The sequence below is a fragment of the Dermacentor variabilis genome, chromosome 8 (genome assembly GCF_050947875.1).
Source record: "Dermacentor variabilis isolate Ectoservices chromosome 8, ASM5094787v1, whole genome shotgun sequence".
Classification (NCBI taxonomy): domain Eukaryota; kingdom Metazoa; phylum Arthropoda; class Arachnida; order Ixodida; family Ixodidae; genus Dermacentor; species Dermacentor variabilis.
In genome coordinates this window covers 6,216,560-6,243,580 of record NC_134575.1, presented here as the reverse complement: position 1 = coordinate 6,243,580, position 27,021 = coordinate 6,216,560, and the positions used below count along the sequence as shown (strand labels likewise).

The 27,021-nt window shown below is 49.8% G+C and overlaps 2 protein-coding genes across 5 annotated transcripts in view; one reads left to right on the top strand and one right to left on the bottom strand.

Moving 5' to 3' along the window:
- Positions 1-27,021, top strand: part of LOC142589543 (RNA binding protein fox-1 homolog 1-like) — a 555,879-nt gene that overhangs the window by 48,633 nt on the left and 480,225 nt on the right. The gene's annotated exons all lie outside the window — the stretch shown is intronic.
- LOC142589542 (solute carrier family 22 member 7-like) lies at positions 2,822-13,282 on the bottom strand. Of its 2 annotated transcripts, XM_075700973.1 has the most exons (5): positions 13,084-13,282; positions 9,784-10,338; positions 5,366-5,797; positions 4,764-5,114; positions 2,822-3,627 (listed from the first exon to the last, which is right to left on the bottom strand). In XM_075700973.1, exons 1-5 carry the CDS (start codon positions 13,240-13,242, stop codon positions 3,256-3,258), a joined length of 1,869 nt encoding a protein of 622 aa, XP_075557088.1. In that variant the 5' UTR covers positions 13,243-13,282; the 3' UTR covers positions 2,822-3,255. The 2 variants fall into 2 exon arrangements, with proteins under 2 accessions (XP_075557088.1, XP_075557089.1); XM_075700974.1 differs by lacking the exon at positions 4,764-5,114.

Genomic DNA, 27,021 nt, shown 5'->3' with positions numbered 1-27,021 from the left:
GTACTGTATTTGCAAGATTATAGCGCAACTACCAGTATACAGCGAGACATACTACATTATATAGAGTAAGACGGTACAGGGCACCTTAGATTGCATGAACAAGATGTTTTCATTATAAGTTCAAGTAAACTTGTGTACTACATCCGCAATCGTATTGAATGGCGCCTTTTAGCATATCACAACGCTCGCATACATCGTGGTAATGCTCATCGCAGAACGCTCATCGCCTGCGAAATCTACAGTACAATTCCCGGGTTTCGCTCGGGCGCGTATTGCGGTAGCGGACCGGCCACGGCCATCGCTCTGAAATGTTGTAACAGGCCATGCGATACGCGCGCAGATACGCTGCACGGATACGCGTAAAGCGGGGAGCTGGAATATTTGCACAGCGAGACAGCGTGGAAGGGCGTCGCTGCTGGGGATCGGCCTAGTGGATCTATCACCCCCATTCCCTTTGGCTGCGCTCTAAATGCACACTCGCTGTCCGCAAACACGTGTATGTTGCTACTGAAAGGCTCGCCTTCCCGCGAAACTTAGGCGTCCAGTGGCTGAGCACGCTTTACAGGCAAAATTTGGCCAGCAGCACGAATATTGCCAAGCTCCGCACAAAATGGGATGCGTATTCCTAGACTAGAAACAGACCCTAAGAACCGTTCTTGCTCCCGCACAACCAGCAATACATTCGCCTTGTTTTCGATATTCGTATCCAGCCGAATAATCGACGACCTTCGAATACCTAATTTTCGAATCGAATACGTATATATGCGCGCGCGCACGCACGCACGCACACACGCACGCACGCACGCACGCGCGCGCACACACACACACACACAAAAAAAAAAAAAAGAGATGGCAACCATTCCACTCGTGAAGATCGAATGGCAGCGAAGGCTGATGACAGTCAAAGCTCTCAAACGAAAAGCAAAGTGCTTTCGCTGCCATTCCATCTTCAGAGAGTGGAATGGTTGTCATCTTTTGCGTTGAGAGTGTGGCGTCGTTGCTCGTTCAGAGGTGCCCGGGCTCGCGATTGTCGTTTTCGTTCGGCATCGCGGGAACGTTCTTCCTCGGTGATCGTTTCGCGCCGGCGCCGTTTACATTCTCGTTGCTGATTCCTCCGGCACTTCTCGTACGCACGTTGTTCTTCGGGTGTACGAACTATACGTGTCCTCCCCATCGATAACGCAGCCGTTTTTAGCGCCGATACCTCTCCTGCTTATATACTGCGATAACCTTGACGTCACGCTATTGTTCACGGCAAGCGTCCTAATCTGTTCCGAATTTTGACCTCTGCGCCACCGCACTGCATCCGTATGGGTTCGTTAGAAATCGCAAAGTCCGTTTCTGTTGCCGGACGCCGAAAAGCTTAGTCATATACAGCTTTCGCTGTAAAAATGATGGTCAGTGTTAATCGAAAGTTTCGTGTATTCTCACATGCCTAGCGAGAATAAATCGGCATGCGATTTGTGACGCCATAGTGGGCATGGAACAGAGGATAACTGTTCTCGTCATGTTCACTCTGTTTGCCTACTCGATCAGTCTACATTATCCTGCCGTCTCTCAGCAGGCTGTACTCGTTCCCCCGCGCAAATGACGTTATTGGTCACGTGCCAACATGTCTTGTCTTACACGCGGCCAAACAATCGCGGTGGCGGCAATATTACAGACGCGAACCCTTTACTTCTCAGCGTATCTGGAATGCGCTCCGAACCCTCGACCACCTTGTTTAGACAAGAGTCGTATATGGTCCCAACAAAAACTACCACACTCTTTGGACTCATCTTCAGGTGTGGTTCACTGCGTGTCAGAATCGTTGCTCTCTGGACAAGCAGCGTGTCTCCCAGTATATGTTAGGAAACCATAGGCGGGGCCCCGTTCGATACGCCCTAGCGGCTACGGTCGCACGCAACATGGCATATTCAGAAAGTTCTGCTTCCTGGATTGAGCCCATAACGCTAGGACATGACACGCTTACTTGCTAAACCTTTCGTGTCCCATCGTTTCCCACGAAACCAACAGTGACTTCGAAACGGGAGGCTGCGCACCATACGGGCGATCGCTCTGTGCGCTGTCCCATCTCGCTCTGACATGGTTCTCGGGTTTTCGTGCGGAACGGCGCGCTCATCCGAAATTGTGTGTATCCACTTGGTCCCAAATTCAACTTTACATTCATATTCAAGGTAGGACAACGTGGCTAAAGGAGTTAACACGAAGCTAACGACGAGACATGGGACAGCTAAGCAACAGAACCGCCAGCATTTATACATTTACCTTGTTTGGTCACTAGGCAACGATGTACAGTTGCTTACCGAGCATAGCCAGCGTCCCTTACGCGGTCGCTGATTTTGCTACCGACTAATACAAGTGCAAAGTCCGAGCCAGCGCAATTCTAAGCACCCAGAGCTGTCGGAGATCGCACAAGAGAATGCAGGCGGGAAATTTGACGTCGCTGCTGCACAACCTGGGCGCACCAAAGAGCACAATCAATGGTCACGTGAACGATCAACCGCATCGACCGGTTCAACATCGGTGGACACTTTATGCCGCATTTATTCCCCTTACACACCCACGAAACCTGTTGACAGAAGGCTTCGTTAACGAACGTGTCCCACGCAGCGAATTGCCGAGCGCTCGTCGGTCAATACGCGAACAAAAGTCTGCCGCGGGGCGTTGCCTGTAGCAGCTGCAGACATCGAACCGCCGCGGGTGCAGAAATGGAGCGCTGGAACTTGCGCGCGAGCGTTCGCGGTCACCAGAAGCGGCGGCATCGACATATGCCTCGCTAACAGGCATCGCAAGCTGCTTGCACCACATGAAGACGATATCGAGCATGGCTGCAATGGGAACGCAATTTATACAATGAAGAACAAACTACACAAACGATAGTCGGGCCTTCTGAACGTCAGTCCGAAACGACGCGAGCACATGTTCCGTCGTGAGCACAAGTGCCGAGAAAATCGAGGGCAATACAATCGCACAAAAAAGTCGTAAGTTTCACAAACGCACGTGCGCACTGACCAAGCTGGCGGCCCAGCGTCAAAAGAGGAAGATTCACATCCACAGGTGACAGAGGAGGCTGAGAAAACCTTCCGTTTGATTGGGCTCCGCGAGCGCCGTTTACGAGGCAAGGTTCACGCATTGAAAAGCGCGCACAGTTCTCGACTGCCGCGTGGTAATTGACCTACGCGTAATCGTTTGTACACAACGAAGAGTGCACGCGGCAATGAAACGGCACAAAGGCGCGCCACCCGAGCGTCGTCAGTGGCGGCTGACGGAGGACGTGGAGGGCAGCGACATGCTGCCGGAGACCCTGACGGAGTACTGCTCGGGCAGTCGGTCGTCGGCAGACGACCGCGGCCGGCGACGCTCCCTGTGCGGGCCCTTGGGCAGAGGCACGAGCGAGTCCTGCATGGAGCGGCGGCGCTCGTCGGCGGTGGCCAGGCTGACCCTGCGCGACGGGTACGCCGCGACGGGCACCGCGCCGCCGGGCGCGCCCTCTGCGCGGCCCGAGGCGGACAGCACGCCCGCGACGGGAAGGTACTCGGTGGCCACGGCCGCCAGCGCCATGCAGATGGCCACCACGCACACGGCGATGTCGCGCCGGTGCAGGGGCGCTAGCCGGAACAGCACCTGAGTGATGAACGGTGCAGGAGCCGACGTTTCTGCAAGGGAACCTGCGACACTCCTTGTTCTACAGCTGTTCCAAGACGACACCGCCCCCGAGTATCGCAGTACTCCATATGCGAAACGCAGTCGCACGCCGTTACAACGAACGCCCTATGAAATTACTTGCATAACGAATGATTCCACTTGAACTTGCCAGTTACAGTAAGGCCACGTTATCTTTACACGTGTATCCTGAAGAATCCGATCCTGGCCATATGTATAACACATTCTCATTCAGCAAAACTAAGCAAACAACCACTAGAGACCACTAGAGACGAGTAAGTGAATAGCTTCCTGAATCCGTTCAATTATATATGCGGAAGTCGTTGGCGCAACGTTTCGTCCCATTCCCGTTCTTCCCGTTGACGCCGACTTCCTTTATCTGCCAGTCATCGCTGCAGCACGCCGGTACACGGTTTCGCCGACCCACAAGGTTCACGTACCAACCTCTGGCGTGACACGCGAGCGCCTCTTCGATTAACCAGCGGGATGGAAAGTCTGGCGTAACTTGCGCTACGGCGGCCCTTCTTCGTATACGGTGCTACGCTCTTAAGCAAAATTGCACCCTTTTGCCACACAACGATAATCGTCATCTGTCTTGTGCGGATTTGCTTTCTTTAACACACCTGCCGTGGTTGCTCAGTGGCTATGGTGTTGGGCTGCTGAGCACGAGGTCGCGGGATCGAATCCCGGCCACGGCGGCCGCATTTCGATGGGGGCGAGAACACCCGTGTACTTAGATTTAGGAGCACGTTAAAGAACCCCAGGTGGTCTAAATTTCCGGAGTCCTCCACTACGGCGTGCCTCATAATCAGGAAGTGGTTTTGGCACATAAAACCCCATAATTTAATTTCTTTTTCTTTAACACGTCGAGCCCCGTACTTCCCAGTAACGAACGGCGTGCCCGTTATCAGCATGGCATAGCATTTCCCGACAGGAAAGTAGCTGGCGCGGCGTTTTCAAGAAAGGAAACGCAAGCAAGGCAGATGACGATTATTGTTGTGTGGCAGAGATACACTCCAAAGGGTGTAACTTTGCGTAAGAGTGTAAGCTTTCCTCACTGCAAGCAAGAGGTAAACAAGAGAAAGGCGTGGGGCTACCTCGCCCAGCGATCCGGAGAGGCGGCCGAGTGCGAATCCCCAGCAGAGGCCGGTGCAGCGGGCGGCCACCGGGTACTGGCGCACGGTGACCACGAAAGCCAGCACGAAGACCAGGTTTCCGAGCATGCGCAGCACGACGACGAGAGCCACGCTCACTCTCTGCAGCTGGTGCCCGTGCGTGGCGGCCAGCGCGACGGCGAGCGCGCTGAAGGCCAGCCCCGCCACCACGTTGGAGCGCCGGGCGCCGAAGCGCGCGCAGCAGGCGTACGCCGCGCCGTACATGGGCACCATGCACACGATGCCCGCGGCCGCGAGCGCGCTCTTCACGGGAAGCATGTCGTTCAGGCTCACCTGCACCGAGGCACCGGTTCACGCGCCTTTTCCCTTGGGCCGAAGGAGGCAAACCGCGACTGCGCCTCTCCCGACACTCTCAAGAGGTCGACCCAACACGTGACCCTGCCGCTACAGTTTGGTCCCTAATTCTGCGCTCGCCCGACTCGGCCATGGCGTACTCGACCGGCTGCCGCCTTTGCCAACAGCTCTGCGCACGGTATGGGCCCGTGCGAGCGTGCTAGTAAACGACGCCTCAGTAGAGTTGGCACCTGATTGAAGGCGAAGCTGGTGGCGGCCCAGATGCACGAGAGCAGCACGAGGCTCCCTCGCACGTCCGGCGCTAAGATGGCGAGCTGGCTCTGGTCGAAGAGCAGCAGCGGCACCTCGCTGTCCCGCCGCCGCGTCTCGCGCGCGAACCAGGCGTGGCACTCGTCGAGCGGGGCCCCGTTGATGCGGGCAGCGCGCAGGGCCACGGTCTCGGCCTCGCGCACGTTCCACGCCCGGACGAGCCACGCGGGCGACTCGCTGCCCACGCTGCAGTAGGCGAGCGCCAGCGCCGACGTGGGCGCCATCAGCGCCAGGTGCAGGGCCTCCCAGCCCAGCCGCAACCGCGACAGCAGCAGCATCGACAGCGGCGCAGCCACCGACGCGCCGGCTGCGGCCGCGAAGCAGTAGCGGTCACGGCGCGCGGGGGTCGTCACCTGGAGGAAAGAGAGGCAGGCAGGCTGCTGCGTACGACGACGCCGTTTCGTTGGAACAACAAACGACTGCGTGTCTGGAGGCTCACAGAGCGGGCGCTAACAAGGTGTTGAACGCGGCCGCAGCGGGGCGACGAGGGCTGCAGCGGAAATAATCCGCCCGATGCAACTTCTGCGAGACTCTGCCAGTCTGTAAAAGACTGAGAGGCAGCCCCGGCTACGCACTCCTATGGCATCCCTCCTCGTTCCTCTCTCCCTTAACTACTTCACTCTTGCGCAACGCAGCAGAGCGGACGCGCATCTGGTTGACTACCCTACGTCATCCTCTTCTCCTCCCTGCAAGTTTTACCATAACCTTGGAACGGGTGGCGCATCACGTGACCTGACGTCAAAGCGACGCGCGCTTCGACCGCGGTCGGCGCAGAAAAAGGGAAACGCGACAGGCGTCTTGTCGCCGTCTGCTCTCGCAGCGGCCTCACGGAGCGGTACCTGCAGGAGAGCCCACTGGCCAGGCTCTTGTTTAGCGCGGCGGTGGGAAGTCAGTGGCGACAAACGCTGTCGCCGTCCGCTACTGCGTCCTGCCGTGCATACGGAGGTGGCCGTCGGATCGTCCGCGCGCTTGCAGTCACGTAACCACGTCCGCGGAGGTCGCTTTTCTCTCTTGCAGGGGACAGGCTACCTGTCGCTCCGCAATGGTAGTATACCTTGCCCGTGGTGCGGGTCATGGCCTTCATTGCCTCACGTAACATGGGAGTGCGCCAAAAGACCTCATGCCATTAATTCACCTTTGGTACTCACCTTGCTAAGGGAGCCCTGGGAGGCCATCCTCGCTCTTGCTGACCTCGAGGCCCAGAAGGGCCTCTTGGACCAAGCTTGGCGGGTCGCGATGGCCACTGGAGTCTTGGAATAGGGACCCACCCTGCACCGCTCCCTTCCGCCATTTTTTTTTTATTTTTTTTCCTCATCAATAAATGTTTATTCCTCCTCCTCCTCCGCCGCGCAATCTGTGACGTGGGGAAGATGCTAGCCGCACAGTTTTCCGCTAAAATTACTCGAGGCTCTGGCGGTTCGGCTACCGTGGGAATTGTGGTTATAGTACTACATGTAGCTCCAAACGTTGGCTTTACTTACTGCGCTGCCTTTATTGGCATACATTTCGAAGCAGCTGATACTACCGACGCTGAAGCTGGTTATGACTGCTCTTTAGGCAATTTTTTGAACATAGACACCAATTCATTCCCATACCTACAGCAGTAAAAAAAATTGGTAAACCTTGTATAACACCAATATTGCATAGCAAAATAAAGACAAGTTGTATTACCGTTCCTTAAAACACGCGATCAGGAAGTTCTTACCGAATTTCGGCGTTATTGCAATGAACTTACCAAAGAGCTCCGAACAGCCAAAGAGGACCATTTTTGCAACCTTTTTACCCCGATTGGAAAACCAGATGCAATTTGGAAAAGGCTCAATGCTCTTTTTAACCGCTCTACCCCGAAAAATCCAATAAGAATAATAACAATGAAAAGCTGAGAGGCAGTTTACTAGCTAATCAAATTAATTATTACTTTGTTGATCTAGATAGACCTAACTTCGATGAGAAAGCACTTGGTTACATAAAACACACGAATGTCAAGCCCTGCTTTCTAATCCAGTATCAGACAGTGAAGTGGAATCGGTTTGTTCATGAGTTAACTGTGGGAGTTGCGATGCAAATGGCCTGAAAATCATATCAGTAAAATACGTACTTGACCGTATAGCCTCCTGTCTGGTTCGCTCATTTAACTTTTGCCTTTAGGACGCAGTATTTGCAACAACGATGCAACTGGCGAGAGTTGCGGTTGTGCACAAGGATGGAAACATTAATGATCTTGGAAATTGCAACCCTATATCGATATTGCTTATTTTTTTCAAAAGGCCTTGAGAAAGTGATACTATCCCGTATGTCCGTTCTTTGCAAGAAACACAACGTAATAATTTAAGTACGATTCGGTTTTAGAGAACATCTATCTACAAAACTGACATCATTAGAACAAAAAGAGTTCATTTTAAAATCATTTGAGCGTAATAAGTAGTCGCGCTTAAAGTTTAAATAGGTTTTACAAAGAAGTTTGACCACCTTGACCACATATTGTTTTTAAGAAAACTTGGTGAAACTTATGGATTCCAAGAGAAAAGCTTGACACTCTTACAAAACTATCTAGGTAGCAGGCAGCAATATGTGGTTACGGATGTACATTCCTCGCATATTAGAGCAGTCCTATCTCGAGTCCTCCAAGGGAGCATTCTCGGTCCTTGCATCATTAATATCTTCCTAAATGATATCATACACATCGACACTGCACCAAATTTCAGCTCCGACTGCCTCAAAGCTAATCCTCAGAACTAACATCCCGCTGTTGTGGCCACATATATGATTATAGTATAATGCTTTGAATATTAACACGAGTAAAACCGAGACTATTGTTTATTGTCCTAAAAATAAAATTTTGAGTATCAGTGACGCGATCATGCTTTATGATGAAGAAATATAGTAAGCTCTTTTAAACCATTAGGTGTCTTTCTAGTATCTTCTAACATCTAGTATCATTGGTTCAACTTACGGAAACAGGTACATGTTACCCAGTAAAGTGAAACTTCTTTTGCATAACGCATTGTTTCATCTGCATATAAATCACTGACTTAATATGGTGGAATACGGCACTGATAAATTTAAAGAAACTTCATATACCTGAGAAAACACGTTACGAGATATATACAATGTGTGATATGAACGCCCTTCAGCATCATTCCTCATAAGAGCACGCATAACACAGGTATTTTGTACTTACGATTACTGCCTAATGTCACGGTGTCGAATGGAAGAAAATAATATTGTATTTTATCTTAAAAAAGTAGCACTTCTCAGAAAAAAAAATCAGATCAAGAAACAGATATGTGGCACATATACTCTTGCAGAACAATATATGGCAAACAAACAATAAAGCACACTTTACCCAAACTACTAAATTTATGCCTCTATAATAGCCTAATACCAGTGCCGAGTGGAACCGCCTTCACCCCTCCATCACCTGCATCGAGGAGGCATCATCTTTCAAGACTGCAATAACTGATTATGTTTTGAATTTATCACCTTAATACTAATAATTGTTCGAGCATGTATTTTTTATTATTATTATTGTACCCACCCCCTCTGTGACGCCCTTCTGGGCCCTGAGGGTACTGTAAATAAAATAAATAATAAATAAACCCGGTTCAAATGAGAGAGAGAGAGAGAGAGAGAGAGAGAGAGAGAGAGAGAGAGAGAGAGAGAGAGAGAGAGAGAGAGAGAGAGAGACGATGTTTCGAGTCAAGTATTACTTAAAAGCCTCAAGCCCGTGTCTTTACTGTTTCTTACCGTATTTCTAAATAGTGATTCTACATGTATCGGCGCTTGTATTACACATGACTATGGTATGTGTTTTATCCAAGCATTGTTCCCACTGCTCTGTGCATCCGAATCTGTGCCCCCTCTAATTGATTGTTATAACAGCGAAATTATATACTGCGACTCTTTTTATCTTTCGTTTTTATGTATGTTTTGCTCATGCTGATGCTGCAGGTCAAATGCATTTTATTTCGCGGTGGAGCAGGAAGATAGAGCTATATTTAAGCATGCCCTGGCTTTTTCTCTTTACCTCCACGATCAACCCCGATGGCAAGTGAACTTATTAATCTTACTTCTCTAAACGCAGAACGCAATAACAGTCTGCGTATATGTGCACAGTCACTGCAAATCGTTGCAGATATAACGCAATATTTTGTTCAAAACGTTCGCAAAGTCATAAGGTCGTTAGGCAAACACACGCAGTACTTCCCATCGTTTACACAACGGCAGAACTACCGTGGATGCTTGCGCCTCCCGCAGGCATTTACCAGAATGATTGCTCGAGAAGCCAGGCAACTCTGGCGCTGGACAGTTTGCACGCGACACCTGGCGCCACTCTCACCTCGTAGAGCACGGCGTACAGGACGAGGCAGAGGGCGTTGCTGGCGGCCGACACGACGATGCGCAGCGCGACGAACAGCAGGTACGAGTTGGCCAGGCTGGTGGCGAAGCCGGCCGCCACGAGCGCGGCGAGCGAGGCGTGCATGACGCGGCGGCGGCCGACGCGGTCCGCCGCCGCGCCGGCCAGCGGCAGGAACAGCACGCAGGCGGCCACGTACACGAGCAGGGCCAGCTCGACGAGCCAGCGCCGGTCGCACACCAGGCGCCACTCGCTGACCGCGTTGTTGCCGTAGCGCTCCGTGTCGAAGTCCCACGCGTCGCAGGGCACCACGCGGGCGCGCGAGCCGCCGTCCGGGGGCTCGAACCGGGTGCACCGGCTCCGGCTGCCGTCCGCCTCGACCGGGATGGCCGTGCTGCGCCACTCGGCGGCGCTCAGGTTGGCGAAGGCGTCCGGCGGCCGGCACCAGTGGTCCATGACGCGCGTCGTCGCCCGGAAGCTGATCAGGTGCAGCAGGAAGGCGGTGCCGGCCAACGTCGAGGCCACCATGACCATCGCCTGACGAGGAGGAACAGGCGGACGCCGACTAGTAGAAACCGTCGCTCGCATACGCGTAGCGAAAGGCTTATACACAATGGTTGGCACAATCGTCGCTCGGATGCATACATAAAGAAGGGCGCGTTGAGCATCAGGTATATACGGTCTGTTTTACACCAGGCTACGGCCGCAACGGGGAAAATACGTAACTACGGCTCGGCGACTCGCATCGCAAGATCAAGCAAAACGTAAACGAGTGTACACGGATCACTGGTCTTCGTACAGCTGAGTCGTTATCGCGTGCTTAAGCACTTGTCCTAGCACTTAAGGAACGAAAGATGAACGAGTGCTTCACACTTCGTCGACAGCGGTGTGGAGACAGGTCGGGAATGACGAAACGGCGCAGTTGAAGGGCGAGCCGATGATGAAAAACTCTATTTATCGCTCATTAAAGGGAAGGGGGCAACGGAATAGAGGTTGTGGAAGGAACTACTTGAAGTAGGCCTCCTCTCAGCCCACTCCAGGATGGCCTCCTGAAGGTCGGGCCTCGAGCTGCGCAAGGTAGCCTCCCACTGCTCCTCATTATATATTAGTTGCTTGAGGAAAGGGTACCTCCACATGATGCCTGCTTTGGGAGAGACGCAGAATTTGCAAGACTGAGTCATCACGAGTCGCCTCCAGGGGTGGGCTCACACGCCACAGCAGCCGCCACGGCCTGGCAACGTATCTCGATCAGAGGTCCGGGAGGCTGCCTTTTACCTCCGGTTGCTCCGAGCAGCGAAGGCCCGGCAAGCAGCCGGTGCACTGGGACAGACTGGTTGCAGGCACCGCGCCGGCGACGCCAGGGTCACGGCCACTGACCGAGCCCGTCTACGCCGGTGCTCTTTCGAGCGCGCGCCACCTGCCCTCGGCTCGCCCTCCTCGGGCACTATGTCGTCGTCTTCTCTCAGTCGCCGCCAGACAGCGAAATTTTACGCTTCGATCGTCAGTCGCAGCACGTCAGAGAGTACACGCGCACACACTCTGCACACACTAGGCGCGATGGCCGCGTGCACGTAACCTTTAATTCACATATGGCCGGCGCCCGTCGTCTCCTCCCGAGCCGTTCACAGGCGCCGCTTCTTCGCCCAAGTACGCGACTGTGCTGCAGCGCAATGAAATAGTAGCAGCGAAAGAGCTGCGGGTAACGTGCGGGTGTCTTCGAACCGCTGCCAGCAACGCAAAAATTTCTTTGTGATCAATTAGCGCCGCGCTCCCTAGGAGCAGCAACGGTTTTCGTTAAGAGGAAGCTTCAGCTCAAGTGCTCCTATCTAAATACATGTAAAAGGAGAATTCGTTTTTCTCGGCAACCACTGCACCAAATTTGACGAGGTTTGTTGCATTTAAAAGACAAACTTAATATCTAGTGACTGTTGGTTTTGAATTCTTGAGTTAGATCGTCAATTTTTTATTAAAAATTGGCAAAAATCGAAAATTTTCAAAAAACGAAACTATCAAGTTTACAACTCTGTAACTTAACCACTAAAAATGATAATACAATTCTGTGAGTTGCATGTAATAGTATATGTAAAGCGGACAAAATTGATATGTTACACATGAATATAAAAAAAATTTAATCATAGAGAAATACAACTTTTGCAAAACCGTTGTAACCAATGTAATAAATTGACGCAAGATGTAAAATGACATATTGAATTTGTCCGCTTTGAATGATCTAATGGATGCCGCTTACAGAACCGCGATATCGGTTCTTGATGCAGAGCTACGAATTTATAAACTTCGTGCTTCTATTTTTTTCAAACGGTCAAATATTTGAAAATCGTTTTAAGAAAATTCAAGCCCTAAATCGAAATTCCGCTTCCAACAGTCACTAGAATTTAACTTTCTCTTTCAAATGCGACAAATTTCATCAAAATCGGTCCAGGGGTTATCTCACAAAAACGTTTTTGCGTTTTACATGTATTTGAATAGGCCGCGTCGGAGTTGGGCCCGAGCTAAAGCTTCCTCTTAAGCCCAAGAGTCGCCCGGTTTTCGTACTACGCACAGCATTCCACCTCGAGGTGCCGCCATCTGCATAGAGTTTCTCACTACATTACCTAGAGGGAAATCTGGCGCTGCTGCTCTGTGGTATGCATGGGAATGCCGGTATATTGTGACTTCGGATTGGCATCGTTCTCGGAGAGGCAGGACACCTTGAAGACGCGCTTGGCAAGCACCGTTCCGTCTGTCACAATGAGTCATTTTCTACTAAAACAGCACGTCAAAAGTTGTTTTTTATTATTACGCAAAAGCGTGTTTTGTTTAACTATGAGAACTTGTTATTGCGTGTACGATTATATGTTACGTATAAAGTGTCAGCGGGCCGCTAAAGTTGGAAGACAGACGACAAGGTTCGCGCTCGCTTTTGAAACAGTCTGTCGTCTGTTCTTGCTTTTCTTCCCTTGGTCATGCATTGTAGGTGAGTAAAGATGTAATATGCGTGAACGGAAACATTTTATGAAGATTTTACTTTGAGAACGCGTTATTTGTGTAGCCATATCCACGTTTTAGACGAAGCCTCGTACAACACCAGCCAACACGAGCCTCGCAGACACATATACCGTCATTCCCATGACGGCACGGTGCCCCCTTAAGAAACTTCCATAGACGGTGGCGCCAGATTTCCCTCTAGGTGTTATAGTGAGAAACTCTATGGCCATCTGCATAACGCACGAGTCGTGCGTTTCGAAGGGACGCACACGGCGAATCACGGGCGCAAACGTTCACCTGAAAGCGTCCTTCGCCCATGGGAATGACGTCCTCGGTCGGCTGGTCTTCGGGTGCCGGGCGACGCGGCAAGTGCGTCGCGCCGGCTGCCGGCAGCAGGTGCCGGCGGCTGCCGACGGACGCCCCTGCGAGCGGACGGGAGGGTGCGTCTCGCTCCATGGTCGAGCTTCTTCTGGCGATGGCTGCCGGCGCGGGGGGCTCGAGCCTGGACGGAACGTGACCGCTCGCGATGACCATCCTTGGCACATACCCACAACGCGGGGATGGGCCAAAAAGCGGGCGGCATAACAGCACGAAAAGAGGCCAATAACAAGGCCAGAAACTATCGCTGATAATTTTATATCGCTATTTACTCCAGCGTAGAAGAATAAGGAGAGCCGACCCCGCAAGCCAACGGGACAGAGGAAGAGCCAGAAGAAACTGTTGTTAAGCAGTCAGTCAGTGCAGTTTCGCCTATCGAACATGTGTCGGCACATGTGTCGCTTCGCACCGATGCCATCACTTAGCCTACTCTCACATGCGTCATCATCGAGGACTGTAATCACGCAAGTCGAAGACCGTTGTCAGATCTCCGGTCATCCATGTCGTGCGCCATCCGCATTCACTCTACGCCTGCGAATTCCTCGATGTCTCCGTCTGTAATCGCCTGCTATCGACTGCGCCTCCCATCTCTCACCGTGGCACTATCAATTTGCAGTTTCAGAATTGTACAGTTGTATGCTCTACACGCACAAGCTGCCCAACTCCGCCATCTTCACTGTATACAGTATCGTCCATCCGCATTTGTTGTGCCTCGATCTCATAACAAAAGTAAACTTTTTCTAATCAGACTACGTTCGCGAAGCGAATTCTAGTGGCGTAGTACATACTTGAACTTACGCGAGTACAAGCGATTACGCTGGAATGTGCGACGAGTCATGTATGAATAGCCGACGTGTCTTACCCATGAATCTGATTTCGACAACAGACAAATGTTCTCGCCTCTATCGTTGTGCTTTATGTACTGTTTGTTTGCTGGGCAGAAGTCCGCCCAATAAAAAGTTAAATCCGATACTCGAAGTTTTGGCATTTGTGTTGCTCTTCACCGTCACTATACGAAGTGGTAATACTTGCGGCCGTGCCTCGCCAACATCTAGCCGCAGTTGAACGCCGCTCTAGCTTACACAGCGAGAGCGGACCTCTTGGGCGACAGGCGGGTGCTCCTATTCGGGCAAGGGTTCAGCGATTTGCAGGGTTCTTCTTTCTTCCAATTCTCGGGTTTTACGATTTGATTATCGGGCACGCCGTAGTGGGGGACTCCGGATTAATTTTGACCACCCGGGGATCTTTAACGTGCGCTTAACAATGCACGCGACACGGGCGTTCTTGCATTTCGTCCCCATGGAAATGCGGTCGCCGCGGTCGGGATTCGATCCCGCGACCTCGCGCTTAGCAGCGCAACGCACAACCGCCAAGCCACCGGGGCGGGCATTTGTTGGGGTCCGAGCCTTTTCCTTTTTCCGTGGCTCATGGCGCTGAGAACGGTGCAAAATGGCAGTCCCGCCCGAGTGCTTTGATCTACTCAGCTTAACAGAACACCCTTATACAGTAATATTCGCAGACGACTGCGTACTGTATAATGAGGTTAAAAGCTACACTGACCAAATTGAGCTGAACATTGCCCTGAATGAAGTAGTAAGTTGGTGCTCTAACTGGCAAATGGTGATTAATTCAGACAAAACAGTTGCAATGTCAATAACAAAAAAGAAAACAAGCTTAGCATTTCCTCATGATTTTAATAACGTCACGCTCCGAAATGTAAGCCAGTACAAATATCTTGGTGTAATAATAACTTCTGATCTCAGTTGGGCAGTTCACACGGAAGCTATAACCGCGAAAGCAATGAAAGCAAAACGTTTTTCCTTAAGCGGACGCTGCGGCACGCTGACCGCGACACCAAGCATTTAGCGTCCGACCGATGATAGAATACGCCAATATAATCTGGTTCCCCTTCCCTGATACCGCTACAAGTAGTGGTATCAGCATGCTTGAAAACGTGCAACGCAAAGCGATCAGATTTATTTTTAACCGCTATGGACTCTCTGATTCCCAGACGGCATTGCTACAGGTTCGCCCTCACTCCAAGGTCGAGCTAAAATTCACCGCCTGAAGTTCTTATATATGCTACTGCACAACTATTTACGATTGACCACTCAAGATAGGTCAAAACTAAACTAACAAGGCATCTAAGTCATACACATGATCTCACACTCCAAGAATATTCGTGCAACAACAATACATTCTATTATTCTTTTCTCCCTAGATGCATTCGGGAATGGAATACTCTTGACGGACTAGTAGTCGAACAGCAAAGGATTGATGATTTTCTTGAGCTGTTACAATTACTCACTTAATACGTACTCATGAATCTGATGTCATAGTATTTATTTCAATTCTCCATATAATTAGTTTGTTTTTTCTATTGGCATGCTTGTCAATACTCGTGTTCATACTTACTGTTGTAGGCTATTTTTTTCTTATTTGTACTTGTTTAGCATATCTGCCCCTGACAATTACTATTATTACTGCTTCTTTCTGTACCCCACTCCTGTAATAACCCTATCAAAGGGTTGACAGTATGTTGAAATAAATAAATAAATAATACCTTCATTCCTTGGTCACGGTTTAATGGTCTCCCCATCAAAAATACTTGATCGCAAAACTCGAATCTATCCAGAATAGGGCTGCGGGTTTTATTTCACGTTGTTATGACTATAACAAAAGCATAACACAAATTAAACTCGGCCTCTCACTACAGCCCTTGCATGATCGTCGTGATATAGCCCTGCTATCATTATTTCATAGATATGTCCATAACACAGCACCATCAGTCCTGCCTCTTGAATCTCCTCATTACAGGACACACCGGCTGTAAAATCAGTTCAATTTCATGCGTATCTACAGAAAGACTAATTCATTTAACTACTCCGCTCTTCCAAGAGCCATTCGCCTTTGGAACAATCTTCCTAACACCATCGCTTATGAGAGTGACCAGGAAAAATTCTGGCATCTTCTAGCAACGCGTTTTTCAAACTCTACATAACCTAACGTGTTTTCTTTTTTTTGAGTTTCCTGTTATTATTGTGCTATTACCCCTTAAATACACTTTTATTATAGCCAAATATTATCCCGCTCGCTCTGTAATTCTATTGGTTATATTTTACTTTGTGAAAATTTCTTGTTCACTGACCTCTCGCGTTCAAAAGTATTCGGTTTGTCTGTTGCACAATTTTTAACACTACTGCATGATAGTGCATTTCTTACACTGTATTTTTTATATGTATTCACATATGTATTCTAATTATTGTATAACCTTTGTGTGTACTCTCCCCCCCCCCTCTCCTTGCACAATGCCTCTAGGGGCCTGTAAGATATCTTTAAATAAATAAATAAATAATGAAGGCAGATTTTTTTTCTGTTGTATGTATCGTGTAAGATTAATCAATCGATCAATCAATCATTCAATCAAGATTCATTTATTTATCCCGGAGGAAAATGCTCTACTCATATCTCCCTTCATGACGCACGTTCTCCGCGCTTTTCTATATGTGTGGCATACGCATAAACCACTATCAAATTTTTTTTAATGTTACAAGGCACCATTCTAATTTTTTTTATTTACTTTGATGCCATCTTTACCGTGTGTTCAAGTTAGTGCTGCCTCCCCCCCCCCCCAACTCCAAGTTATTTAAATGTATATATTGATAGCGCCGCATACTTCAAAGTTTTGGACTGTTTTTCCGTTTTAACTTTACTGCTTTTTTTTACAGTTACAGCGATTGATAGTGTTTGAAATAAATAAATAAATAAATAAATAAATAAATAAATAAATAAATAGCCGAAGCGAGGTCAAACTCGAAACTGCACGCGAGAACACCCACCAGTTGATCGAAGGTGTTACGCTCTAAGGAGACGGAAAAGGTGGACGACAAGAATAGAGTTCGCAGAATCAGAGCGACGAACAAGCTTACAAGTTATATATCGCAGTTATTAAGCATTTTAGCACTTAGGTCGACGGTTCAAAGCTGTTCACGACGAACTCTGCCGCAAGATTTGCTCTGTATCGGAGGATAAGTGCAATACCGATGTATTTGAAGCAATCTGAACAAACACTTTCCAGTGCATCTTCCATTGCTGGCCCCCTTCATACGGGCTGCTGAGCCATCTCATTTGTTTACTGTCAGTGCCTCTCGGCGTTGCAGAGAGGAGTGGGCGGGACAATTAAGGGAGAAGTTGCAACACGGCGACGATCTGAACAACGCATCCTCTGTTCATTTCGCGGTTGTCGGCAACAAGTACACTCAGCAACAGGCATTTCGCTGGTGTTTGCAATACGTATCTTCGCTTCAGGGATCCGCAGATCTCTCTGCAAGCGTCCGTCGTTCGTATGTCACCGGCATATATGCCAAGCCGCCCTGTACAGCTTTGAAAAAACTCGAGCGTCAGTTTGAAGTCGTTCGAGCTTAACCAAACAGTGGCTCCCACACGACGCCATGACGCAGAACGGAGACTGGTGCGGCAAGCGCACAATGTTTCCGAGTCGATTCCGTTTGTTTTCTTCGCTCCCTTTCTTCCGCGCCCTCCCTGATTGCGCAGCTGCCGGCTGTTCTCCCGTGTGCGGTGGAACTTGGGAACCCGAGAATAGAAGAGAGCCTGCGGGACGCATCTGCTCCGTCTCTCGATTATCCGTCCCTCAACCGCGGCCTCGTTGCTCTGCTTCGGCGGCGTGTTTGTTGTCTCGGCCATGCCGGTCGCCTTCTGCTTTGTCGTCTGCCATGGGAGCGCTACCAAATGCGTGCAGCGTTGTTAAAGCTGGAGAGTCGCCCTCGGCCAACCAGGGGTTGGTTGTTTAAGAGCTGTACGTCGGTGCTTCCATAGTCGACGAACACCACTATAACCGCACAGCACGAAAGAAGAAGCACATCCAGGCAACTCTTGCAACTTAGAAGTTATATGTGTGTATGTACCTCTTCTTTTGCGTCGTCTGTCGGCAAGTATGCTGTACCAACTGGCCCGATTTTTGACACTGGTGCTTCCTAAACAGCATCACCTAGAGCGCGGTGAAAAACCAGACAATAACGAGCAAGAAAGAGCATGTGACAACGTGCCAATCCAGGGACAAACGATCTAGATTGAGGGAAGCGCAGGACAAACCCACTGCAAGAACATCACAAGCGGAAGAAAATGCAGAATGCCTCTACCAAAAACAGTTGGCAGTGGCGCCTTATGATGTGCTTCTTGCTGTCTGTGACTGTTCTGTGCCTCGCAAGATGTCATTTGGCCTCAGCCAGCAAGCACAGCAACTGCAGAACAACGGCGAACTCGGTGGGTCCGAGTGCATTCATCTTGCAAGAGAAGGGCGAAAAGAAAGGAAAGCAACATGCCTTCCCGCACTTCTGACTTAAGATGAATCATGGTGAAGGACATGCTGTGCTCTGTTTTCAGCTGAGGCTAAGTCGACGGCGAGCTCTCAAGTGCATCGTGCTTCTGGGAACGCAAAGCAGACTACACACCGCAATACTGCAGGTTCAGCATTAAAAGTAGGGGTGTGCGAATATTCAAAACTTCGCAGGCCTCGCAAAGCCGAAGTTCGAATTTTGAAAGCGCTGTCCGGTGATATTCTTCGAAATAAAAGAAGTCCCTTACACGGAAGCTTGGTTTCAGTAGGTCGATTGCGCAGTGCGTCACACTAAATTAAAGTGCCTCACATGCTCGAAGAACCGCGTAGGGAGCGGAGATTCACGCCAATGGTCGTCGTGATGTCCTCCAAGGTAACGACCTCTGTCACGGTCAAAACCTGTGACTACTTTTCGCTGTGCACTAGTTCGCTCTGTTTCTTGCACGAATTAAGGCGCAGCCAATGAACACGGACGAAAGAAACGAGACACGGACAGGCGCATAATTATGTTCAAGCAACATACACCAACGTCCACCGCCTTGACCGCCAGCGGCGCTGGCTAAAATTCTGACGGCTAATCTTGTAGACAAACACAAGCGAACGAGAGGATGGCAGTCGCGGTGGCTTAGTTGGAAAAGCAACGTGCGCGCAATGCGGAAGGTGTGGGTCCGGCTCCCCCGTGCGGCAGGTTATCTCTTCGTCCATTTTCGTTTCGCTTTACATTATAACGTCTACGTTTCAGTTAAACGTAACAATTAACTTGCCCTGTGCTTTCTATGGCTTCACTGTTTGTTACCTCGTATGGCTGTGAATAACAAAAAAATCGAGCCCCTTGAATCCCGTTATTGCTCTCGCCTTATAAACCAGCAACATGCTAAATTAGGTTAGCTTACCAAGCATCGCAACTATAACAGCGCTGCGCACTCCTAAAATCGGACATAGTTATAAAGCCAGGCTGGACTTCGTCTACGTCGTCGAAGGGGTCGAGAGTCGAAGATAGGCTCAGTGCACGGGGGAAGCTCCAGCAGAAGGCCGCAGCCTCGTCTGTTTTTCGTCTGTCAACGCCGAGGCCCCGCGGTGCTCGAAGACCAATTCGGCATCTTACTATTTTACCATCTTCGTTGCTGGCGCACACGGACTTCGGTAGCGCGCTTACTTTTCAGGGGATGCACCAGGCCAAACAGAGGAAGACTAAAAATACCGAGCTGGGCGCCGATGCATGCCGAGGATCGTCGCTAGCGTGGCTGTCGGCTGCTCTGGCGACGGCGCGTTTCCTTCATTACTTGTCAGGCTGTACAGCCGTGTGCTACTATGCGGTTATAACGCGCAAGAACCTCTTCCGTGCGGTCCTCTTCAGGAGAAAAAGACAACGGGTAAATTCTTTGAACAACCAGCCCAGTGGACGAGCGTTTTTATGTCAGCGTCTCGCCCTTGTCTTCGCTTGCCTTAGCATTGAATCGTTGCTTACTGCCGAGGAGAACAGCGCAAGTGAAAGGCGAATCTGTGACCAATTCAAGGGTCAACATTTACAGCGACGTATGTTGTAGGCGTGCTGCCGATCCTAAACTTGCTACGCCATGTCTTTGCTGTCGTCGTGGACGTTATGACGTCACCAGGACAGATTGTTATCGCGATATTTTAACATGTTGCCCCCTTTGAGAGGCCCACTACAATCATTTTTACTGCGATAGTTGCAGTCGCTGTGCTGTCCCAGGTGCGACCGCGCATACGTTGCCTGCGCGCCTTGATTTGGAGGTCGTATAATCTGCTGCTGGTGCGACCATGCGAGGCCGCGCCGATAAGGTTGATACTAGAGTTACAGTATAGGCCCCATAAAGGGGGCCTATACAGTAGCTCCAGTTTGTACTACTGACCTCCACTAGTGGAGGTCAGTGATTGGTACCTAGATGCGTGCTGTCTTCCTGCGTGCCCAGCACGGAGGAAGGAAAATTATAGGAGGGAGCACACCGCAACCCAATTGAAAACCTGGGGGCCCAAGACGTGATCGCACATCAAAGTTCGCGGTTAGTTTCAGTGTTCCTGCTCTGCAGGCAGAGCCACGTCAGGGCAGCTAGAACAAGCGTGCACCGAATGGAAACTACTAGTGCGAACCAAACGTCTCAGCAAATCTCGATTCTTCATCCGTGATCTTGACGCAGGAGGCCACGTGTCGGGTCACCACTGTGGCTTCACAGAGCGTTCGCCCTCCAAGGCTGGCTACGTAGCGTAATGCTCCCTTCTATATTTTTTCCTTCCTCCATGTTGCCCAGTGTTGTAGGTCACGTGATTAACGTCTTGGAGGAGCGACACAGTGAGACGGGGAAGGGAGCGGCAACGCGGAACGTTCACTTTGCCACATCCATGCGCGCGCTCCCGAATGCCGGCACTCGTCGTCACGCCGGCGTTGTGACCGCCCTCGAGCGGTTGCAGGCACCTATACCGAACTCTTCTCACATGTGCGTTTGGGCGCGTAACATCACACTTGTTCATTTATTAGTCAAATGTCTACAAGAATTTCTACTGCGAGCTTTATTTCGTGTAATATTCCACTAGTTTGCTATCGCTGTCAATGCTTCGTCCTTCGAGCGACACTGCGACTTTTTTACGTGACGATGATTATGTAACGAGAAGCACTTCAACGCTTGCGCCTATACTTGCGCATAGTGGATGCGTATTCTTTGCTGTCCTCTTTTTGTCTCGCTTCACGTACGTTCTGCGGCCTATGTCTGAGACACCGCGCTGCAAACGACGGCTCTAGCACCTCCACGCGCGCACACACACGCTCCCGCGCGAAGGGGACAGCCGCGTGGAACTAATGGAACGGGTGTGTCGTCGCCGGGGTTCCGAAAAAGGCAACTGCGGGCGGCGGCCATCGGCGGTGCGCGCGCGTTCCTAGCCCGGGGCCTATTTTAGACCCGCAGCGTGCCAGCACAGCGGCGCACCTTCCCGCTTTGCTTCTGTTCTCCGCCACTCGGTTGCTTTTCTTTTCTCTCCCACTTCTTCCCTGCGCCCAACGAGATGCGCCGTGAAAGGAGAGCGGCAATGAGGTTGGTGACCGCAGAAGCCCCGCTCGAGCTCTGGTCTTATCGCGGGCCAAAGGTGCCAGAGGATCGCCCGTTCGGTTACAATGTGTGGGGCCGCAGCCTTTGATTCCAAACAGGAAAAGAAAATATCAAAAGCAAGGCGGAGATACTTTATACCTCCTTCGTCTCAGCGACCGTAGGTGGGCAATCTTTGTGAGGCGGGCATACGCTCTCGAGCAATATGTAGGGAACACGCAAATTGCTTTTCAGTAGGACACAGTGATCGAACAGACATTTCCCGCACAAGAGTGTTCAGCGAAACTGGTGACGTATTCAACGTGTCATACTTGAACACGCACTTGATGGTTCTCTCCTCGCATTGCTCGCGACTGCACGCGCGAAGACACCGCATAAATCACAAGATGTTCCCTGGCTGCGCCGCGTTCAGCCCGCGGAGCTCGTTGAACCGCTTTGCGCGAAGCATCTTCGTAAATTTGCCCGCGGGTAAAGAAAACGGCGTATCCCATACTGCTGAGCGCCCGCCGAGAGCAACCCTGCCCGTCTACTGGGGTTTCCTATATAGCGGCGGCCGCCATGTCGGAGTACCACGCTGAGACACTGTGCTTTTCTGTAATCCACTTTTCCACTGCAGCGTTGCAAATGCTGTACTCACATAGCTAAGCAAAGTAACACAGAGGGTGACACGCGTGAGTGTTCCGTCGGTATATGCACAAATCGCCTTTATTTCACGTGCACGATCTACACCCGTTTCTCTTCTTTTTTTTTTCCTCTCTATGTTACACGCTCGCCTCATCTCTCCTTTCGGCACCTTCATATATTGTCTTGTGCGCGATAAAATTATACTGACAGTCAGTGCTTCGTCTGTTTCTTCCGCAAGGTCTGTCACATGTACTTTTATTCTCGTACTTAGCTATAACATGCACCAAAATATGTTAAATATGACAAATATGGGTTCTGCGCAATGGGATTTATAACCTCCTTGGTTATATATTGCGGTACTCTCACGTGGCGTAGGTAACGTCAGGTGCACTGACGTTGTCACGGCTTTTATTAGAGGATCACTCTCGCAGTCGAAAGCGGACAGTTTGTATCACCGACTGCTGTGAACAAGGCTCCGTTAGGTTGTCCGCGACGGCGCTTAGAAGCCTCCGATAGCCGACGGCAGGCTTAAAGAAATGAAGATCCATTGAAACGGCAGAATAGGGAACGCCTGAACACGCTTAACGGTAGAGATTAGCAAAAGAACGAAATGAAGAGAGAGGGAGAATGTATAGGTAGCTGAGTGGCGATGCGGGGAGGCACAAATAAATTGTGCAGAAATGTGGAAAGCGCATGGAACGATGAAGTGAAAGAAAAATCTAACAAAGTCAAATCAATCTTTTCTTTCTTGTCTTTCTTTTTCCCACTCCAAGCACGACGTGAAGCGTAAACTTAAGGAACGGGGGAACGCCACTGGACGGCGGGCAAAGAAAATGGGAGGGCGGAGCACAACCGACGCGGAAACGGTGCGGACGGGTTTCTGCTCCGGCAGCCGTGAAAAACATGGACGCGACCGAACCGAACAAGCACGGGCACACGTGACAGCACGGATAAAGAAACAGTCGCATAAGCGAAACCCAACAAACGAAGAAGCATACTTATCCGGGAAACACAGAACAACAGACGGACGATCAAGCGGAACCGGAAGAAGCAGCAGCAGACGAAGATAAGGAAGAAGTGTGCCGTCACTGCTGTGAATACAGACAGCGGCGTCGTGAAAGCCTGCAGGAGGCGCCAGTGACCGATTCGACGAAAAGAAATTATATACGTGAGAAATGGCACAAAGAGAAAAAAAAAAAAAAAAGCCGTTCCGTCCGCGTACAAAAACAAAAGCTGAGGAAAAGTTGACGGCTTGGTTACTTGGGTTTTGCCCACACAAAGGCGCATGAACACAAAATGCCAGCGTGTATTTCGCCTGCCGCTGCGCAAATCCCTCTCTCGAGGAAAACAGAATGCGCAGTTGAACTGGAAGCGACAGACGATCGGGAAATAAAAGGGAATAAAGAGGCGTAAAAGCGACACGGAATTTCTGGACCGGCATTATACGATCTTTCTCTTTTTGCGTCTGTACCACGAGGACCAAGTGCAAGAAGAACGAGACGCGCAGAATGCATATACACGTGTAGAAGGTAACGCAACAAGCGAGCGCAAATCTCGTATGACGGGTCATCTGAAACCGTGGCCTGCAGACGGCACGGCACGTCTGCAGTGCTTTTTATCTCACAACTCTCCCCCCCCCCCCCCCCCCAATTCTCTCTTTTCACGAGGGAACCGGAGTTCCAAATATCCTTCTCCTACATAGACACTGACAAGTCGCAGTTTCCTTTCTTTCCTGCTATGCTGCGACATAGCAGCGGGTCGGTGTTGCGAAAAAACAATTGAGGAGTAAATGCACGAACAGTACGCTGGCTTCTACAGCGTATCCGATAAAAACGTTCAGCGTTGTGGAAGCTGCAGATGGTTTTCAGACAATCAAATTGAGGCACGTACACACGAAGGCGTTAACACACGGAACGCTTCGTGAATTAGTGTAAGCCGTTTTTTTTTTTGTTCGTTATTTTCGACATTTTACTGCTGTCAATTCAGGCTCCTGTTTCCATAGCCATCGTTGAACATACGCCACAACGCCTTCGTCGTATCTTCCTTCGCGCCAAAACAAGTAGCGCGGTTAGGCTGTGCACCATGCGTTTCGATTAGGCGGAATAAACACACATGGTTTCTTCTTTGAGACATGCACGTTGGTCGTTATCGCCACGATGCAGCATGTGACGGAATCCCGAACATTGGCTAACGTCAGTTCGAACGTTCGCTGCGTTGCACAGACTTAACAATGTGGAGAAGGTCTGCTTTTGACAGAAGTGTGAAAGAAGGTTCGAACGAAACGCCGCCAAGCGGAAACACTGATAAACGGGCGCTGAATGTCAACGACAGCTAAGTAGCCGACACACACACACACACACACACACACACACACACACACACACACACACACACACACACACACACACACACACACACACACACACACTGCAGCATACTGCAGGCTGTGAAATCTACAGCTACACAATACTTTTTTTTTCTCTCTATCCATTATCGTTATTGTATAGAGCACCTGTGCAATTGTGTCAGACACAGTAAAAGCAGCCTCCCTTTCAGCCCGTGAAAGTGAACGTACAGCGAAGCTGATGCGGACTTTAGGCGACGCGTTACACAAACAGCGCCACCACAACCGACGTACGCCACGCGCGCACGCTCGTGTGCGGAAGTGCAGCATAGACCCTCATTCCTTCTAGGCCCTCCGCCAAGCGCAAGCGCCTTATTGAACTGAATTCATGTTACAAGTTAATTGCGCCAGAAAAATGCGTAAAGACATACACAAGCTGCAGATGTGATAGCTTCGGACTGTTATTCGAATATACGAGAAAACATAATACTGCTTCGTGAATCCTATCCGGGTGCACACAATACCCTTCCACAAACAATCACCGCTCACCTCTTACCGATGTGACTTCGGGCGTCCCTCAGGGCGCCTGTCTGTCCCCTTTACTATTTCTAATCTATGTAAACGACTTGCCTACTAGCATACATTGTAAACTACGACTTTTCGCAGACGACTGCGTAGTTTACAACACTGTTAACTCCTCTGACGATGTTCTTTGCCTACAGCGTGACCTCGATGCCATCTCGTCATGGTGCGAAAAATGGCACATGCCTCTTAACTTATCGAAATGCAAATCTATGTCTTTTACCCGAAAACGCAGTCCTTTTCAGTCAACTTATTGCATTAGCTCTGTCGACATCAGCGCCACTTCATCTTACAAGTACCTGGGTCTTATTTTGACGTCATCACTCTCTTGGATAACACATATCGAAACAATAAGTCGCAAAGCTGCGCGCTCACTCGGGTATCTAGAAAGAAATCTAAAGAAGGCATCCCCAGAGGTAAAGAAGTTGGCGTATTTGTCCGTCCATAACTCGAATTTGCTTCTGCTGTCTGGCATCCATCTCAAGATTACCTAGCCGCATCATTGGAATCCGTTCAAAACCGAGCCGCCCGCTTCATCACTTCACATTATTCACGGTACACTAGTGTCACTTCTTTGAAGCAAACAATAGGTCTGCCAACACTGAAGTCTCGCCGCATCATATCACGTCTTTGCTTGCTGCACTCTTTTTTTTACAATCCACACTCAAGGCACCACCTTCTTAAACCACCATTACGAACTTCCTCTCGCTTAAGTCACAGCTCAGCCATAGCACGTTTACCCGGCCGCTCATCTGCCATGACCACTTCCTTCTTTCCTGATGCAATCGTTTATTGGAATGCGCTCCCTGACAACTTCGTTACCTGTACTGACCGCAAAAAATTTCGTGAATACCTAACAAATCACTTTGAGTAACTCTCTGTTCCCAGTGTACATCGTTCATGAACCCATCATAAACCAATCGGAATAGTCTACCCTTGTCAACCCTTCCACCTAGTCTTTTTCTTTTGTTTCTTTTATCGCGAATGTATTGCCGTGTTACTTCTTTCAATTCGAATTTTTTTCTTTGATTGTTTAAAGTCGTACAAAATCAGCAATGTGTTTCTTTTCTTATTTTCGTTGTTTTGCAAGAAACCACTCTTACACGTGTTTGTATTGCCCCCCCCCCCCCTCCCCTTGTGTAATGCCTTCGGGCCTTCAAGGTGATAATAAATGAAATGAAATGAAAGCTGAAAGTGCTTTTGCAGCTGCCGTCTGAGGTCTGTGGTGATACCGTTAGCACAGCATACATCCTCATTATTGTAGACTTTCCGCCTATATAGCGTAAGTGCGTTATTTAATTGAATTTTTCAAAGTGAAAAGCTCCAGACGAAATCGTAAAGTACGAATTACACACAACCTGTACACATGACATATCATAGGATTGTACTTAGAAAATAGGAGAAAACATCCCGTTACGCGGAAACTCAAACACAAAGCCTCCCAGCTGCCGTTTGTTTTCGGGCCCTCCGCTTAGCGCAAAAGCGCGTGATTGAACTAATTGAATTTCTCAAAGTAAAATGTCAGAAAATTAGTAAATTACGCCTCACACACAACCTGCAGGCACGATAGCATCGGGTTGTAATTCCGATATAAGTGAAAAGATAATTCACAGATAAATCACACAAATCCCCTTTCCAGCTGCCGTTTTGTGGGTGAGCACGCCACGAAAAATCCCGGCCAACTAGAGGCTATACCAGCTTTGCTGTAAAGAAGAAATGAAAGCAAAACGAAGCGAATCCATTGCCACACGCTGTAAGCGGCTTAAAATGAACATGTACAGTGGTTAGTTTGCACCAGTAGTATTCCTTCCAGAAAGAATGGAAAGAAATATAAAATGAGCTAACTAAACTTCCGCCCTTCTTTTGTCGACACAATATCAGTGGCCGGCCAT

What these genes read in the sequence shown, in the direction of transcription:
- LOC142589542 (XM_075700973.1), bottom strand. Translation starts at nt 13,242, where the DNA reads ATGGAGCGAGACGCACCCTCCCGTCCGCTCGCAGGGGCGTCCGTCGGC. An exon ending in TGGGCGAAGGACGCTTTCAG is followed by an intron (nt 10,339 to 13,083) that starts GTGAACGTTTGC and finishes CCTCCTCGTCAG; the next exon opens with GCGATGGTCATGGTGGCCTC. An exon ending in CCAGCTTCGCCTTCAATCAG is followed by an intron (nt 5,115 to 5,365) that starts GTGCCAACTCTA and finishes GCCTCGGTGCAG; the next exon opens with GTGAGCCTGAACGACATGCT.